Source organism: Phocoena sinus, chromosome 18, assembly GCF_008692025.1.
Source record: "Phocoena sinus isolate mPhoSin1 chromosome 18, mPhoSin1.pri, whole genome shotgun sequence".
Taxonomy (NCBI): Eukaryota; Metazoa; Chordata; class Mammalia; order Artiodactyla; family Phocoenidae; genus Phocoena; species Phocoena sinus.
The window spans coordinates 21,681,262-21,700,192 of NC_045780.1; the positions used below are offsets into that span (position 1 = coordinate 21,681,262).

The window sequence follows — 18,931 nt, forward strand, 5'->3', positions numbered from 1 at the left end:
CTATTTCAATCAATTTCAACCCAACAGATACTTCTGGATATTTATATATTTGTAATGTGCTATGCCAAGTGCTGAGATACAAAAAGGAAAGGAGGAAGGAAAAACGGAAAAGAAAGGAAGAAAAATAAAACTCACAGTTCCTGCTCTTATGAAGTTTATAATCTTGTAGAAGATGCAACTATGTACACCTAAGTAGTAGAAAACATAGACGTTTATACATACCATTAAAGAAAAACAGTATGTGGGAACATAGGAAAGGGGCAGGGGAGGCAGATCCTGACTGGAGTGGGGAGTGGAAGATATGAGAAGGTTTCTGTGAGTAAGCGACACTTGTGTTGGTTTTAAAGGCCCTTAGCAGAAGGTAGTTAAGGCCTTCCAGATAAAGGATGCAACATATCACACAGCCATAAGATGTACAAGTGCCTAGTACATCTGGGAAGACAACTTGTAGTGTGATATAACTATCGGACATCTATGTAAAGGAGAAGAGCTGAAAATGAAGCCAGGAAGTGAGACAAGAGCCAGATTATCAAAAAAAAACCCTGAATGTCATTAAAGAGTAGGCAGTCAGAAGAAGTCCCTGATGGAAGATCTAAATAGACATTTCTCCAAAGGGAACATACATATGACCAAAAAGCACATGAAAAGATGCTCAACATCACTAATTATTAGAGAAATGCAAATAAAAACTACAATGAGGTATCACCTCACACTGGTCAGAATGGTCATCATCAAAAAATCTACAACCAATAAACGCTAGGGAGGGTATGGAGAAAAGGGAACCCCCTACACTGTTGGTGGGAATGTAAACTGGCACAGCCACTATGGAGAACAGTATGGAGGTTCCTTAGAAAACTAAAAATAGAGCTACCATATGATCCAGCAATCCCACCCCTGGGCATATATCGGGAGAAAACCATAATCTGAAAAGATACATGTACGCCAATGTTCACTGCAGCTCCATTTACAATAGCCAGGACATGGAAGCAACCTAAATGTCCATCAATGGATGAATGGATAAAGAAGATGTGGTACATATATACAACAGAATATTACTCAGCCATAAAAAAGAACAAAATAATGCCATTTAGATGGACCCAGAGATTGTCATACTGAGTGAAGTAAGTCAGAGAAAGACAAATATCATATGATATCGCTTATATGTGGAATCTAAAAAAATGGTACACATGAGCTTATTTACAAGACAGAAATGGTCACAGATGTAGAAAACAAACTTACGGTTACCAAAGGGGAAGAGGAAAGGGAGGGATAAATTGGGAGATTGGGATTGACATATGCACACTACTATATATAAAATAGATAACTAATAAGGACCTACTGTATAGCACAGGGAACTGTACTCAATACTCTGTAATGACCTATATGGGAAAACAATCTAAAAAAGAGTAGATACATGTATATGTATAACTGATACACTTTGCTGTATAGCAGAAACTAATACACCACTGTAAATCAACCAAAAAAAATTAATTAAAAGAAGAAGAAGGCCCTGAAAAACTTTGAGCCTGTGTATGAAATATCTAGGTACAGGATATCTGAAATACTGCATCACCAATTCTGTTCTCAAACACTTCCACTTGGAGATCACCCACCCACATCTGAAAATCTGTCTTTCCACTTTACATCAATAGTACCACAACATTTCTATTCCTCCCCCACTACACTGTCAATAAATATTTTTAAATAATCCTCTGTGTGTGTTTTCTTGAGGTTCGAAGACTGAAAGCTCTCTAGAGCAAGAACAGTTATCTAGTGATTTTCCTAAAATTGAATCTTACCTTAGTGATCACAGCAGACACTGGAAAATGTTGAATAATGATAAAACACATGAGACACACTTATGACTTAGATTATTTTCCTATTTTGATAATTTACCCATTGTTACGCTTCTTGAAGTTTAAGTACTTCCTGCTTCTTTAAGTTTTTACGTAAATTGTCAACCAGGATTTAAATTAAACTGTAAGGACTTCTTTATCCCTCTGACCTCGTCAGTGCATTGCACAGAATGGTATGGAGCCAGTCTGAGACTCACAGCAGGACGTGTATCTAGGCCACAACACAAGAGCCACCACCATCAGTCTGGTCCTAGAGAAATCCCCTGTCCCACAACTATGGAAGTTTTAATTAAATTATTTATCTATCTATCTATTTATTTATTTATGGCTGCATTGGGTCTTTGTTGCTGCGCGCGGGCTTTCTCTAGTTGCGAGGAGCGTGGGCTACTTTTCGTTGCAGTGCACGGGTTTCCCATTGTGGTGGCTTCTCTTGTTGAGGAGCACGGGCTCTAGGCACACGAGCTTCAGTAGCTGTGGCACGCAGGCTTCAGTAGTTGTAGCTCACGGGCTCTAGAGCCCAGGCTCAGTAGTTGTGGCACTCGGGTTTAGTTGCTCTGCAGCATGTGGGATCTTCCCGGACCAGGGCTCGAACCCAGGTACCCTGCACTGGCAGGCGGATTCTTAACCACTGCGCCACCAGGGAAGCCCAACCATGGAAGTTTGAGATGAGTTTATCAAGTCGCACAAACTCTACCTCCAAATATCCTCAGAACCTAGTTTCTCATCTCCCTTCTGCCTAACCACCTTGTTTACTCATTCTGACATTTTGTATCTGGGCTATTACGTCAGCCTCTAATTTATCTCCCTGGTTTCAATCTCTGTACTATGGCCAGAATGACTCTTCTAACACACAAATCCCTTCGCTTTCCATCAGTTTAAAATCCTTCAGTGCCTCCCTAATAGTAAAAGCACACAAAGTCCAAATTTCTTACCACAGCATGGAAGACCTTTTAACAAGTAATTTAACAAGCATATGAGACTAACATTTCAACTTTTGTCCTGCCATTCATTCACTCAACAAATATTTCCTAGGACTTCCCTGGTGGGAAACCTGCACGCCTAGAGCCTGTGCTCTGCAACAAGAGAAGCCACTGCAATGAGTAGCCCCCGCTCACCGCAACTAGAGAAAGCCTGCACGCAGCATTGAAGACCCAACGCAGCCATTAATTAATTAAAAACAAAACCAAAAAAAAGCACACAAAAAACCACAAATATCTCCTGACCACCTGCTACATGTCATGAACTATTCTAGACACTTGGGGGTATGCGTGTGTGTATCAGTGAACAAAGTAGGTGCACATACAGACAAAACAAAACAAAAAACAAACTATGGGAGCTTAAACTGCACTAGGGCAAAGCTGGTAATAAATATAGTAAATAAATTACATTAGGTGATATGTGCTATTGAAAAAAATACAAGCATAGAAGGAAATAAGGTGGTCAGGGTACGCCTTATTGAAAAAGTAGAATTTGAGAAGAGACTTGAAAGAGGCGAGGTGAGCCATGCAGCTATCTGGAGAAAACGTGTTCCAGGTAGGAAAGAACATCCAGTGCAAAGACCCTCATATGGAACTGTGCCTGTGCTCGTGGACTGTTACGAGATCAGTGTGGATGGAGCAGAGTGAGTGAGGGAGGGAAGCAGGAGGTTCGAATGGGGAGAAGGGGAAGAGAATGGTAGGGAGACCATGTAGGTCCCTGTATACAATTATAAGGACTTGGATTTTATTCTGAGTAATACAGGAAACACTGGAAGTGACATGTGAGCAGAGGAATGGCACAACTTGACAGGTTTTAAAAGAACTGCTCTGGCTACTGTGCTGACAATAGACTCCACTAGGGCAAGGGTGGAAGCAGGAACTCTGCTAGGAGGCTACCGCCATGATCCAGATGAGAAACAATGGCAGATCGTGTGGGTGGTGAGAAATGGTCAGACTGCAGATGTATAATATTTTGAAGGTACAGTCAGTAAGATTTTTCTGACACACTGGATGTGGGGTGTGAGAGAGGAGTCAAGAATGCAACCAAGGTTTATGGGTTGAGAAAAATGGGAGGACAGAGTTGGCATGAGCTCAGATGAGAACGAATGCTGATGGAGCAGGTTTGAGGGGCAAGACTGGGAGTTCAGGTTTTGACATATTTGAAATGTCTACTGGACATCCAACCAGGCTTTTGGATATTTAAGTTCACAGTTCAAAAAAGGGCTGGAGCTTCTGCTTGTTCTGCCCCAAATAAACCCTGCGTTCCAGGCTTGCAGAACTACACACGGGTCCCTGATGCCTTTCCCGGGTCTCTGTACCTACATGTCTCTCTGTGTAGAAAGTGTTCTTACTCATGTCTTTTTCCACTTGGTCAAAAAAAATCTCAGCCTTCAAGACTTATGTCATATAGCATCTAACTCACATAATTATCATCTCCTGAATCACCCTGTTTCCTCGAGTCACTGAAGTAACTGAAATATATAATGGCTGGTCTTTTAGCATACTCCAAAAGGCTAAACAATTTTAATGTCTTTTTTGGTAAGGAAACAACAGCCATTTCATAAACACAGCAGGTGACTTGCCTGATCTCATCATCAGAAATTTTTAGAAACTTTTAAAGAAAATTAAGACCACAGAAAAATATCTTGGCAAGCAGCTGAGAAATCAGATTTTGCATTTTCCAATTTCAGTAGTTATTTGAAGGAAAATTCTCAAAAGGACTTGTATTATATAATAAACTTTATAGGCCAGAAACAAAGAGAAACATCTGCCTGTGTTCCAAAGTTATTTACTGTTATAAAATTTTTTCACAGGCTTCCCTGGTGGCGCAGTGGTTGAGAGTCCGCCTGCCGATGCAGGGGACACGGGTTCGTGCCCCGGTCCGGAAAGATCCCACATGCCGCGGAGCGGCTGGGCCCGTGAGCCATGCCGCTGAGCCTGCACGTCCGGAGCCTGTGCTCCGCAATGGGAGAGGCCACAACAGTGAGAGGCCCGCGTAACGCAAAAAAAAATTTTTTCATTTTGATTGTCATCCTTTTACTTGCCCCGGGGAGGCACTGAAATTAGAGGAATTATTGGACAAAGCCAGTCTCTTTGCTTCATTCCCAGGAGACAGTCTTCCAATCTAATTGAGAAAAGGGGAAAAAATTTTTAAATGTGAAACTGAGAGCTGATCCAGCTCAGCCAGTTTGGATATCCATAAGGGCTGCTGCTGTCGCTTGAAAGTGTCCTCCCAACTACCAGTTCTGAGCAGCTACAATCTTCTAAAATGTAAGTTCCATGAGGGTAGAGATTTTTATTTGTTTTGTTCACTACTATTTCACGCAGTAAGTGCTGGGTAAATGAAAAAATGTGTAATTCTAAACTACATGGGGTTGAAATACATTCAATATAAACTATAAAGCAAGTACAATAAATACATTTCTTCCAGGTTTAAAAAATTGTTGACTCTTTGAAAGTCACAAAGTTTGAAGTATCAGGAATTCACGATCATAATCTTTAAATATTAATTACAAAAGGTTAACCACGTACTAAAGTGGGGAGGAAGGACCCCTAAGCAAAATCTCTAACAAAGTAATAAGTTTCTAAAAAGTTCTTTGTAGATTAAGAGAAAAGGATGGTATTCTAGCAACTAACTATACTTGCTTTTTAATGTACAGTATTTTAGATACATATTCATCATGGGAAAATTATAGCCCTTGAAAATAAAACAGTACAAAGATCTTATTACATGTCTTTGGAGAATCCAGATTTATAAGGACAACTAGAAAAAGACATTTAAAAAATTTGATTCCAGGTTATATTAACACAGTAGCTTAATATACCCCAAATTAACAGCCCAGGTTCTGAAAGTTCTTTTGCCAAAGAAACTCCTGAGTTTTTAAAAAACTGAGGTATAACTGACATTATACCCGTTGTATACAATACAACATTATATTAGTTTCAGGTGTACAAGAAAGCAATTCAATAACTGTATACATTGGGAAATGATCACCACAATAAGTCTAGTTAACTTCCACCAGCATAGGTAATAGTTAAATAATTTTTTTTGTCTTGGGTAAGAACTTTCGGGATGTATTCCCTCAGTAAACTTTCAAATGTGCAATGAAGTATTATTAACTACAGTAACCATGTTGCACATGACATCCTCATGACATTTATTTTATAATTGGAAGTATGTTCTTACTTGGTTTTAAAACCAACCTTTGAAGAAAACACTTTCAACAATAACCATAGTTTTCATGCAGTCTACAGACAATCTAATGTATGTATTTCAATCCCAAAGAAGAAATATCAGGTATTATTTTAAAGTTAAAAAACACCAACCTCTTTAATCTCATGTAGTTTTCACTGGCAGCAGGTCGGCATTCAGCTCTTTGTACCACTATTCCTTCCAGTGAAAGCTTATCTTGAATGGAAAGACAAAAATTAACAAACGTATTGAGAAATAACATTTATCATGTTCAAGACTGTATTTTGACATACTAACCAAGGTAACAATGATTACAATCAAATATAGTTAATAATAAAAATCAAGGAAAGAAAAGGAATATTTTTAAGTTTATAGTAATATCATTGGTCAGAATAGAGAAAAACCTTACTCTTGGCTAGTAAAAAACTGGGCTTCTGTCAGGTTTATTTATTGCGCTGCCCCTTGCCAATAACAGCTTTTATACACTTAGCTCTTCCTAAAGAGAGTGGCTTAAAAGGGCATAAAAATCAAGTAAAAATTTGAAGGGTGTGGCAGCTATATCATCTTTGGGAGAGAAGTAAGTTCTGAAAACACAGCTAGCCTAAGGCACTAAATCAAAAATTCATACACACACGTATATGCATGCATGGGCACACACACATATATGTGCAAAAAAGAAAATTCTAGAATACACGGCGACTAGTACAGCTAGCTTAGAAAATACTGTGGAACTAGGCAGGTCCTTGGTTGGGTTATACTGTGTACTAGTTCTGCCTGCCAGTTGCTCTGACTTCTATTTTCCAGCAAAATGATTAATATGATGTGTCTAAACTAGAGCTTTAACTGCTATGAATATCTGTCCAAACAGAAGGACACTTTTTCCCACCATTAGTAAGAATTCTCATGGTGACCCTGACACAAAATTCAAGAGAAAACAAAAGTTAGCACCTACTGCATACCTACTAGGCACCAAGTCACTTTAAGACCTCATCTTATTTGATAATGCATGTATGGCTGACCCACGAATGGTATCTGCTTTACTGCAGTCTGGAAATGTACGACTATGGTTAGCAACAGTTATGGTTCAGTTGTATTTCCAGGAGAGTTCACCCAGGTTTCTGGAAGAGATTCAGGAACTCCTCTGGCTCATCAGCAATGCATTTATGATCCATCTTTTCAGGGTGAATGACCTCATGCATTCCACAAACATTAACTAAATGCCTACGATGTGAAGGGAACCATCTAGGCATTGCAGAATCGAAGATGACTGAAATACAGTAGTCTTCAAGAAGCATACAGTTCACTGGAGGAACAGATAAGTTGACCAAAACATAGAATGCAGACAGAACCATGCCCACATGATTTATGTTAGAAAATTTTTCTTATGGTGACCTTTCTCGATTTTGCCTCCAAAATCTAGGAACTCCTTATTATAGCCCCTAAGTACTAACACACACAGTAACTCAATAATTCAATGGAACATATGCAACAAACCTCAAGTAGAGGCTGACAGATGACTGCAAAGAGCAATGATGAGAAGCACGTCTACCTTACACCAAAATATGCCAGGAAGGAAACAATAAGAAGGCCGCAATTATTTTAGATTAAATTTAAGTTTAAATATCTAAAAGTAATTTCCTCTTATTAATGAATTTAGTAAGATTAAAATTTTCTTAAATTTTCTTAAAGCAAAAACAAGTATTATATTTGAGCATGCCTCTCCACTGAAGCTGACAGTTGTACCTAGAAAAACTTGTTGCCATAACAATAACAAGATTTGGGAAAGATTCCAATCTGTAATGTCTTAAACGCATGAGAAAAGTTCACTTTTTTTTTTTTTTTTTTTTGGCAGTACGCGGGCCTCTCACTGCTGTGGCCTCTCCCGTTGCGGAGCACAGGCTCCAGACGCGCAGGCACAGCGGCCATGGCTCACGGGTCCAGCCGCTCTGCGGCATGTGGGATCTTCCCGGACCGGGGCACGAACCTGTGTCCCCTGCATCGGCAGGCGGACTCTCAACCACTGTGCCACCAGGGAAGCCCCAAAAGTTCACTTTTTAAACATAAATTAATCCTTTTTAAAAAACAAAATAGATCTGGAATACTGTCTCTGAAAATAATTTAGTTACATATCCAGGTGTTTACTAATGCTGAATACTAAAAAGCTACCTTTCAACACCACCTGTGAATGTTCCCCACTAATTTATCTGTACCTACTCCTGGTGGACAGGATGAGTTTAATTTCTGGTTAAAGGTTTCTGCTGTCAACGTTCCACACGTAATACCTGAAAGGGTTAAGAGCATCCAAAGCACCTGTCCATTTCAACTTGGCCACCCCTCATCACTCTTCTTCAATCAAGCTCACTCACACAAAGCAGTAAAATTCACCTCCCCAAACCATGATTTTCTGTCCATCACATCCCCTTTTCAAATCTAAAATAGCCTTCAAATGCTTCTCAAATGAAAGGAAAAGTCTTCATCAGCAGCAATGAAAACTTCTACCAATTGGCTGCTCTTAAATAACCCCACATCTCTGTTAACTCTTTGCCGTTCCCGCTCTCTTCCTAAATACATTTTTTAAAAACCAATTTACTTATAATACAGCCCCCTAAGCAAGATTTAAAGGTGTCACACACTTTTTAAAGCCTCACAGGAACATGTTTTCATATTCTTTCCACGAAACCATGCTCCTCTTCTTCTCCAAAACACTGCTTAAGATTTCAGGGGAGGGCTTCCCTGGTGGCGCAGTGGTTGAGAGTCCGCCTGCTGATGCAGGGGACACGGGTTCGTGCCCCGGTCTGGAAAGATCCCACATGCCGCAGAGCGGCTGGGCCCGTGAGCCATGGCCGCTGAGCCTGCGCGTCCGGAGCCCGTGCTCCGAAACGGGAGAGGCCCCAACAGTGAGAGGCCCGTGTACAGCAAAAAAAAAAAAAAAAAAAAAAAAGAGTACGGGGGAGGGAGATGTTTCTACAAAAACTAGGTTTAATGCTTTGTAAGATGTGATATAAAGATAAATTGCTAAAAATCTCTCAAATTAGGTACTGGAGAGACAACTAGAGATTAGAAGAGAAACATAAAAGTCTAGAAGGATTCTGCATTCATATTGTTTCGCAGTGTCTAAGTTTTTGCTCCTTTTTAAAGAAACCAAAACCGAAAATCTAAACTAAATTAGGGTTTACTTTTCACAGGAAAGAGAAATCAGATGCTCAGCACCCTATACTGAAAGCAAAGGCCTTGTCCTGCATGTACGCTGGTGACTAAATGTCCATTTGTGGGTCTTAAAATGTTTAAGGCAGTAGGAATATATACTATTATCATTTTTATGATTCCCTACCTTTTAATTTAACTACTGGAAGGACTGCTAGTCCTTCCATAAAGGCTGTGGGATCTACTGTACTACATAGAATTTGCCATGGTTTATGAGGGTTATGATCTACTGACAGAGAGACAGACTACTGGGATTAAAACACATACACACAAAGAGAATACATCTAGCTGGGGATTACGAAGAGCTCTGATGGAGAAAGCAATGTTTGTGCTGGACCTGGAAAAATGGGTAGGATTTAGAGTGGGAGGTGAAGCAGAAGGGCACCGAAGGTGGTGGGAACAGCATGAGCAATGGCTTTTGTCTCTTCTCTGTTTCTCTGTCTGTCTCTCTCAGAATTTTAAACTAAGGGACCCATACCAGAGTCACTCCACCTCAGAAATCTCTAGAAGGACATGGTCACAACAGCACTCTGAAGAGAAGCCACATAGGCTCATTCTACTAAAATCCCAGCCATGGCTTGGTTCCTATCTTTCCCTAGGCTTGGCCGTTCGTTCAACTCTTCTCTGGATTCTGGGAACTATTCCAGGATCTTTTTCTAAATTTTCTCACCTCCCTCGCTTTTGGGGCTAGATTGGTTTGCTTATTGGTTTCTGCTACTTGTAACCCAAAGAATCTTCATGACTATGAACATACACCTTTGGTGATGGTATTTTATTGGTCTATATCCTGCCACCTAGTTTCAGAAAACAATTGAGAGAAAGTTTTAAAGGGTAAGTCACACAAAGTACATCCTAAAACAAGAATGGAAGTGTTCTAGTTCTGATTCTGTCTCTAAACAGCGGTGTTACTTTGGAGAAATTACTTTACATCTCTGGGCCTCAGCATCTATATGTATAATAAAGTCACTGGGATCTCTGAGATCTCCTCCAATTCTCTCTCACTAAAATAAACAAAACAAAACTGGCCTTCCCCTCCAACTGAGGATGTTTTATTATTTCATTAGTATTTATTTTGTTTGCCGTAATGCTTTCTATAAGACCTAGATATAATTAAATTTTCTTTGAGTAGAAATTAGAGAAGAACTGTTTCTTGGAATGACAATGAGAAAATGTTGAGAAGCTGTCCAAGACTTGAAAATATATAGACTTCTGTTCTAAGCTGGACCTTCCAACATACTCTATGTTGAGGAACCCAAGAGAAACAACTGACTGGCATTTTTTACAAGTTAAGGGCCTGGCTAGTTTGAAAAAGTTAAAGTGGAAGTAAACAGGAAGGGTGTCTATTAGCACTGGCATGTAAGTAATGAGAAGTAATGTGTTAAGAAGATGTTGGGCATCAGGAAGTTACAGGCGTTCATTTCCACAAGACCACTCGATCCAGTTCAACGTGGAGGCCTTTAAGAGCACTTCCAACTCAAGTTAAAACACAGACAAGGTTAGAAGCAAGATTTTGGACTGATTCTTGAGATCTGAGGCTACTTTCCTGATTCTTCCTTACATCACACCTGTGTCTACCCTCGCTGGAAAAGGACTAAAGAAATAATATTTCAACTGAGCAAGAGCATTTAAAAGATAAACCATTTTTAATACTCCTACCAGTCTCCACTGTTCTCATTTAAAATCTTTTCCTAGCAGTTTCTGCCTGTGGTTCACAGGGCAAGGCCTATTAATACATGCTACTTGGCATCTTAACAAACCAGTTGGGCAAAGCTGCAATCCCTATGTTATGAAGAAGGTGTTTCGTGCTGTATTCAAATTTGTCAATTGATGTTCTGATCTCTATCTAATACTCAGGAATTTCAGGAATAAAAGATCATGCTCAGATTTCAGTAAACCTACAGAGTCAGCATTGGATTACCTCAAAAGCAACAAAATGAGCAGCCATATAAGTACTCCCCCAAATTATCTGTTTATGCAATATGTTTTCTTGTAATGATATTCAAATTACAAACATGCCTAAATAGCTGGGAATTCCCAATTTTAAACCAAATACTGAAACCGTAATTTGAGGACTAGACTTCGGGTTAGAAAACATCTCGGCTTCCTCACTCCTACTACTGCTCTTCAACTTTTCCCCTATGGACTGGGAGAAAGAAGGTTTATGTACATTCCTATACAAGGGATGTTGTAATGCTCATCAAAGAGTACCTGTGAATGACAAGACTGGTTGTCCGGGAGTAGAAGAGTGGTTACGTAACGTACAAAATCGAAGATGGAGGCCTTAAGTGTACAAAGGAGTTTGGATTGTTCTGTGAGTCTACAGAAGCCATAACAAACTTTTCGTCAAAGAAATAACTTAGAGAACATTTTTAAAACAAACATTTGTATGTTTTACTGTTTACGAGGCAAGTTCACAAGTTATCATTCCTCCTATACTTCACAGTAGTCTCCTTTTTGCTTGTTATATATAATTATATATAGAATTTAATATATATAATTAATCAATATAAATCCTCAAATACAGATGTGGGCATAATGTTGTAATGCTGTATAAACAGACATAATCCCTAATCTAAAAGTTGCTTTCGAGAATAAGAGGTTGGCTCTACCACTCCACACCAGCTTTCTAGTTCCCAATTCCCTCTTCCTCTTTCTCCTCTTGCCCTTCCAGTCCTCTCTGAGCCCCCAGAACCAGCGTCTGGCCCCATAGATGTACGGTTGCCCCACTGCAGGACCTCTGGTTTGCTGGCAGCTGTGTCTCAGAAAAAGCTGTCTTCAGCAAGGCAGAAGCAGTTCCCTGCTGGTATTCCCAGAGTCTGGTGGAACGCCTAACACATACTGTGTGGCTGACAGGGTCTTGGTGCTCCCGCCAGGTGTCAGGCGTGAACCTCTGAGGGGGGAGAGCCAAGTTCAGGACACTGGTCCACCACAGACCTCCCTGGTAGTATCAATCGGTGAGAGCTCTCCCAGAGATCTCCATCTCAACACTAAGACCCAGCTCCACTCAACGACCAGCAAGCTCCAGTGCTGGACACCCCATGCCAAACAACTACCAAAACAGGAAGACAACCCCACCCATTAGCAGAGAGGCTGCCTAAAATCGTAATAAGTTGACAGACACCCCAAAACACACCACCAGATGCAGTCCTGCCCATCAGAAAGACAAGATCTAGCCTCATCCACCAGAACACAGGCACCAGTCCCCTCCACCAGGAAGCGTACACAACCCACTGAACCAACCTTACCCACTGGGGGCAGACACCAAAAACAATGGGAACTATGAACCTTCAGCCTCCGAAAAGGAGACCCCAAACACAGTAAGTTAAGCAAAATGCGAAGACAGAGAAACACACAGCAGATGAAGGAGCAAGGTAAAAACCCACCAGGTCAAATAAATGAAGAGGAAATAGGCAGTCTCCCTGAAAAAGAATTCAGAATAATGATACGAAAGATGATCCAAAATCTTGGAAATAGAGTGGAGACAATACAAGAAATGTTTAACAAGGACCTAGAAGAACTAAAGAGGAAGCAAACAATGATGAACAACACAATAAATGAAATTTAAAATTCTCTAGAAGGAATCAATAGCAGAATACCTGAGGCAGAAGAATGGATAAGTGACCTGGAAGATAAAATAGTGGAAATAACTACTGCAGAGCAGAATAAAGAAAAAAGAATGAAAAGAACTGCGGACAGTCTCAGAGACCTCTGGGACAACATTAAATGCACCAACATTCGAATCGAGAAGAAGAAGAGAAAAAGAAAGGGACTGAGAAAATATTTGAATAGTTGAAAACTTCCTTAATATGGGAAAGGAAATAGTCAATTAAGTCCAGGAAGCACAGAGAGTCCCATACAGGATACATCCAAGAAGAAACATGCCAACACACATATTCATCAAACTATCAAAAATTAAATACAAAGAAAAAATATTAAAAGCAGCAAGGGAAAAGCAACAAATAACATACAAGAGAATCCCCACAAGGTTAACAGCTGATCTTTCAGCAGAAACTATGCAAGCCAGAAGGGTGTGGCAGGACATATTTCAAGGGATGAAAGGGGAAAACCTACAACCAAGATTACTCTACCCAGAAAGGATCTCATTCAGATTCGACGGAGAAATTAAAACCTTTACAGACAAGCAAAAGCTAAGAGAATTCAGCACCACCAAACCAGCTTTATGACAAAAGCTAAAGAACTCCAGGCAGGAAACACAAGAGAAGGAAAAGACCTACAATAACAACCCAAAACAATTAAGAAAACGGTAATAGGAACATATATATCGATAATTACCTTAAATGTAAATGAAAGAAATGCTCCAATGAAAAGACATAGACTGGCTGAATGGATACAAAAACAAGACCCGTATATATGCTGTCTACAAGACACCCACTTCAGACCTAGGGACACATACAGACTGAAAGTGAGGGGATGGAAAAAGATATTCCATGCAAATGGAAATCAAAAGAAAGCTGGAGTAGCAATTCTCATATCAGACAAAATAGACTTTAAAATAAAGATTATTAGAAGAGACAAAGAAGGACACTACATAATGATCAAGGGATCAATCCAAGAAGAAGATATAACAATTGTAAATATTTATGAACCCAACAAAGGAGCACCTCAATACATAAGGCAAATGCTAACAGCCATAAAAGGGGAAATCCACAGGAACAAAATAATAGTAGGGGGCCTTAACACCCCACTTTAACCAATGGACAGATCATCCAAAATGAAAATAAGGAAACACAAGCTTTAAATGACACATTAAACAAGATGGATTTAATTTATATTTATAGGATATTCCATCCCAAAACAACAGAATACACTTTCTTCTCAAGTGCTCATGGAACATTCTCCAGGATAGATCATATCTTGGGTCACAAATCAAGCCTTGGTAAATTTAAGAAAACTGAAATTGTATCAAGTATCTTTTCAGACCACAACGCTATGAGACTGGATATCAATTACAGGAAAAAGAAATACAAACACATGGAGGCTAAACAATATGCTACTAAATAACCAAGAGGGCACTGAAGAAATCAGAGGAAAACAAAAAATACCTAGAAAAAAATGACAATGAAAATACAATGACCCAAAACCTACAGGATGCAACAAAAGCAGTTCTAGGAGGGAAGTTTAGAGCAATACAATCCTACCTCAAGAAACAAGAAAAATCTCAAATAAACAACCTAACCTTACACCTAAAGCAATGAGAGTAAGAAGAGCAAAAAAAAACCCCCAAAGTTAGCAGAAGGAAAGAAATCACAAATATCAGATCAGAAATAAATGAAAAAGAAATGAAGGAAATGATAGCAAAGATCAATAAAACTAAAAGATGGTTCTTTGAGAAGAAAAACAAAATTGATAAACCATTAGCCAGACCATCAAAAAAAAAAGGGAGAAGACTCAGATCAATAGAATTAGAAATGAAAAAGGAGAAGTAACAACTGACACTGCAGAAATACAAAGGATCATGAGAGATTACTACAAGCAACTATATGCCAATAAAATGGACAACCTAGAAGAAAAGAACAATTTCTTAGAAAAGCACAACCTTCTGGACTGAACCAGGAAGAAACAGAAATAATAAACAGACCAATCACAAGCACTGAAATTGAAACTGTGATTAAAAATCTTCCAACAAACAAAAGCCCAGGACAGATGGCTTCACAGGTGAATTCTATCAAACATTTAGAGAAGAGCTAACACACATCCTTCTCAAACTCTTCCAAAATACAGCAGAGGGAGCAACACTCCCAAACTCATTGTACGAGGCCACCATCACCCTGATACCAAAACCAGACAAAGATGTCACAATAAAAGAAAACTATACGCCAACATCACTGATGAACATAGGTGCAAAAACACTTAACAAAATACTAGCAAACATAATCCAACAGCACATTAAAAGGACCATACACATGATCAAGTGGGATTTATCCCAGGAATGCAAGGATTCTTCAATATATGCAAATCAATCAATGTGATAAACCATATTAACAAAGTGAAGACTAAAAACCATATGATCATCTCAATAGATGCAGAGAAAGCTTTCGACAAAATTCAACACCCATTTATGATAAAAACCCTGCAGAAAGTAGGTACAGAAGGAACTTACCTCAACGTAATAAAAGGCATATATGACAAACCCACAGCCAACATCATTCCCAACAGTGAAAAACTGAAACCATTTCTACTAAGATCAGGAACAAGACAAGGTTGCCCACTCTCACCACTATTATTCAACATAGTTTGGAAGTTTTAGCCATAGCAATCAGAGAAGAAAAAGAAATAAAAGGAATCCAAATCAGAGAAGAAGTAAAAGTGTCACTGTTTGCAGATGACATTATACTATACATAGAGAATCCTAAAGATGCTACCAGAACACTACTAGAGCTAATCAATAAATCTGGTAAAGTAGCAGGACACAAAATTAATGCACAGAAATCTCTTGCATTCCTATACACTAATGATGAAAAATCTGAAAGAGAAATTAAGGAAACACTCCCATTTACCATTGCAACAAAAAGAGTAAAATACCTAGGAATAAACCTACCTAAGGAGACAAAAGACCTATATGCAGAAAACTATAAGACACTGATGAAAGAAATTAAAGATGATACAAACAGATGGAGAGATACATCGTGTTCTTGGGTTGGAAGAATCAACATTGTGAAAACGACTATACTACCCAAAGCAATCTACAGATTTAATGCAATCCCTATCAAACTACCATTGGCATTTTTCACACAACTAGAACAAAAAAACTGCACAATTTGTATGGAAGCACAAAAGACCCCGAATAGCCAAAACCATCTTGAGAAAGAAATACGGAGCTGGAGGAATCAGGCACCAGACTTCAGAGTATACTACAAAGCTACAGTAATCAAGACAGTATGGTACTGGCACAAAAAACAGAAATATAAATCAATGGAACAGGACAGAAAGCCCAGAGATAAACCCACACACACATGGTCACCTTATGTTTGATAAAGGAGGCAAGAATATATAATGGAGAGAAGACAGCCTCTTCAATAAGTGGTGCTCGGAAAACTGGACAGCTACATGTAAAAGAATGAAATTAGAACACTCCTTAACACCATACACAGAAATAAACTCAAAATGGATTAAAGACCTAAATGTAAGGCCATACACTATAAAACTCTTAGAGGAAAACATAGGCAGAACACTTCATGACATAAATCACAGCAAGATCCTTTTTGACCCACCTCCTAGAGAAATGGAAATAAAACCAAAAATAAATAAATGGGAACTAATGAAACTTAAAAGCTTTTGCACAGCAAATGAAACCAGAAACAAGATGAAAAGATAACCCTCAGAATGGGAGAAAATATCTGCAAACAAAGCAACTGGCAAAGGACTAATCTCCAAAATTTACAAGCAGCTCATGCAGCTCAATATCAAAAAAACAAACAACCCAATCCAAAAATGGGCAGAAGACCCAAACAGACATTTCTCCAAAGAAGATATACAGATTGCCAACAAACACATGAAAGGATGCTCAACATCACTATTCATTAGAGAAATGCAAGTCAAAACTACAACGAGGGGCTTCCCTGGTGGCGCAGTGGTTGAGAGTCCGCCTGCCGATGCAGGGGACACGGGTTCGTGCCTCAATCCAGGAAGATCCCAAATGCCGCGGAGTGGCTGGGCCCGTGAGCCATGGCTGCTGAGCCTGTGCCTCTGGAGCCTGTGCTCTGCAACGGGAGAGGTCACAACAGGGAGAGGCCCACATACCGCAAAAAACCCCAAAAAACAAAAAACTACAATGAGGTATCACCTCACACCAGTCAGAATGGCCATCATCAAAAAATCTACAAACAATAAATAATGGAGAGGGTGTGGAGAAAAGGGAACCCTCTTGCACTGTTCATGGGAATGTAAATTGATACAGCCACTAGGGAGAACAGTATGGAGGTTCCTTATAAAATAAAACTACCATACGATCCAGAAATCCCACTACTGGGCATATACCCTGAGAAAACCATAATTCAGAAAGAGTCATGTACCATAATGTTCACTGCAGGACTACTTACAATAGCCAGGACATGGAAGCAACCTACGTGTCCATCGACAGATGAATGGATAAAGAAGATGTAGCACATATATACAGTGGAATATTACTCAGCCATAAAAAGAAATGAAATTGAGTTATTTGTAGTGAGATGGATTGACCCAGAGTCTATCATACAGGGTGAAGTAAGTCAGAAAGAGAAAAACAAATACTGTATGCTCACACATATATATGGAATCTAAAAAGAAAAAGAAAAAAGGGTTCTGAAGAACCTAGGCACAGAAAAGGAATAAAGACGCAGATGTAGAGAATGGACTTGAGGACACAGAGAGTGGGAAGGGTAAGCTGGGACGAAGTGAGAGAGTGGCATGGATATATATACACTACCAAATGTAAAATAGATAGCTAGTGGGAAGCAGCCACATAGCACAGGGAGATCAGCTTGGTGCTCTGTGACCACCTAGACGGGTGGGACAGGGAGGGTGGGAGGGAGAAGCAAGAGGGAGGGGATATGGGGATATATGGACAGCCGACTCACTTTGTTATACAGCAAAACTTACACACCACTGTAAAGCAATTATACTCCAATAAAGATGTTAACAAAAAATAGACAAATGGGGGGCTTCCCTGGTGACGCAGTGGTTGAGAGTCCACCTGCCGATGCAGGGGACATGGGTTCGTGCCCCGGTCCGGGAAGATCCCACATGCCACGGAGCGGCTGGGTGGCTGAGCCATGGCCGCTGAGCCTGCGCGTCCGGAGCCTGTGCTTCACAACGGGAGAGGCCACAACAGTGAGAGGCCCGTGTACCGCAAAAAAAAAAAAAAAAAAAAATAGACAAATGGATAAAGAAAATAAAATAAGAGGTTGAATAAAACCCAGAAATAAAATATAGTTTTATTTAAAAAAATGAAGTACTGCTGCGTTGTAATAATAAATGAAAAGGAAAATCAGAGTACTGTGATAGTTTGTCTTAGTTAGACCTTCATCAAAGGGTGCAAATGCAGCTTTGGCTGTTGCACTTGAAATGAGAGAGAATTCAAAAACAATAGCAAATGTGATTAAATGGACAGAAAAACAAATCCTTCCAGGAAAGATTAAGTTTGCCAAGTAAAAAGAAAAGACTTTTACTATAGTGCTTCATTACAGTTAAATAGTGCCAAACACTGTGCTAGATGTGATGAGGGGTACAAAGGAAGAAAAATACAGACCCCTGCACTTAGAAAGCCTGTAATATAGTTGAGGGATACAATATTAATATAGGCCATCTGATGACACATTTTTAAATCAACTGAATATGATTCAAGTTTCATTACTTTCATCCTCAATAACTCCTGTTCTCTCCACCATGTTTAGGAACAGTAGTAATACCACATACTAGTTTAGTTCTTTACAATTTTCAAGACACTTTAATAGTAAGTGATCCTCATAACTACCAAGTAGAAATTATGCCCTCATCATTAAGAACTCCTTTGGGGTAAGTTCCCCTTCCTGAGCTCACCAATTTCCTGTATATGGTAGTTCTTCAACTCTGATTGATCCTAAGAATCACCTGGGAAGCTTCTTAAAAACTACTGGGCCCACTGTCAGAGATTCTACCCTAATTGCACTGTGCGGGCAAGAGGTGTTTTTACCACCTCGCTAGATAATTCTAATATGCAGCAG

The 18,931-nt window shown here is 39.5% G+C and overlaps 1 protein-coding gene across 1 annotated transcript in view; it reads right to left on the reverse strand.

The window, feature by feature from the left end:
- Nucleotides 1-18,931, reverse strand: part of GTF2F2 (general transcription factor IIF subunit 2) — a 150,125-nt gene that overhangs the window by 62,549 nt on the left and 68,645 nt on the right. The window contains exon 5 of the mRNA XM_032611582.1: nt 6,161-6,242. Coding sequence (XP_032467473.1) covers nt 6,161-6,242 — 82 coding nt within the window. The remainder of the gene's footprint in view (nt 1-6,160; nt 6,243-18,931) is intronic.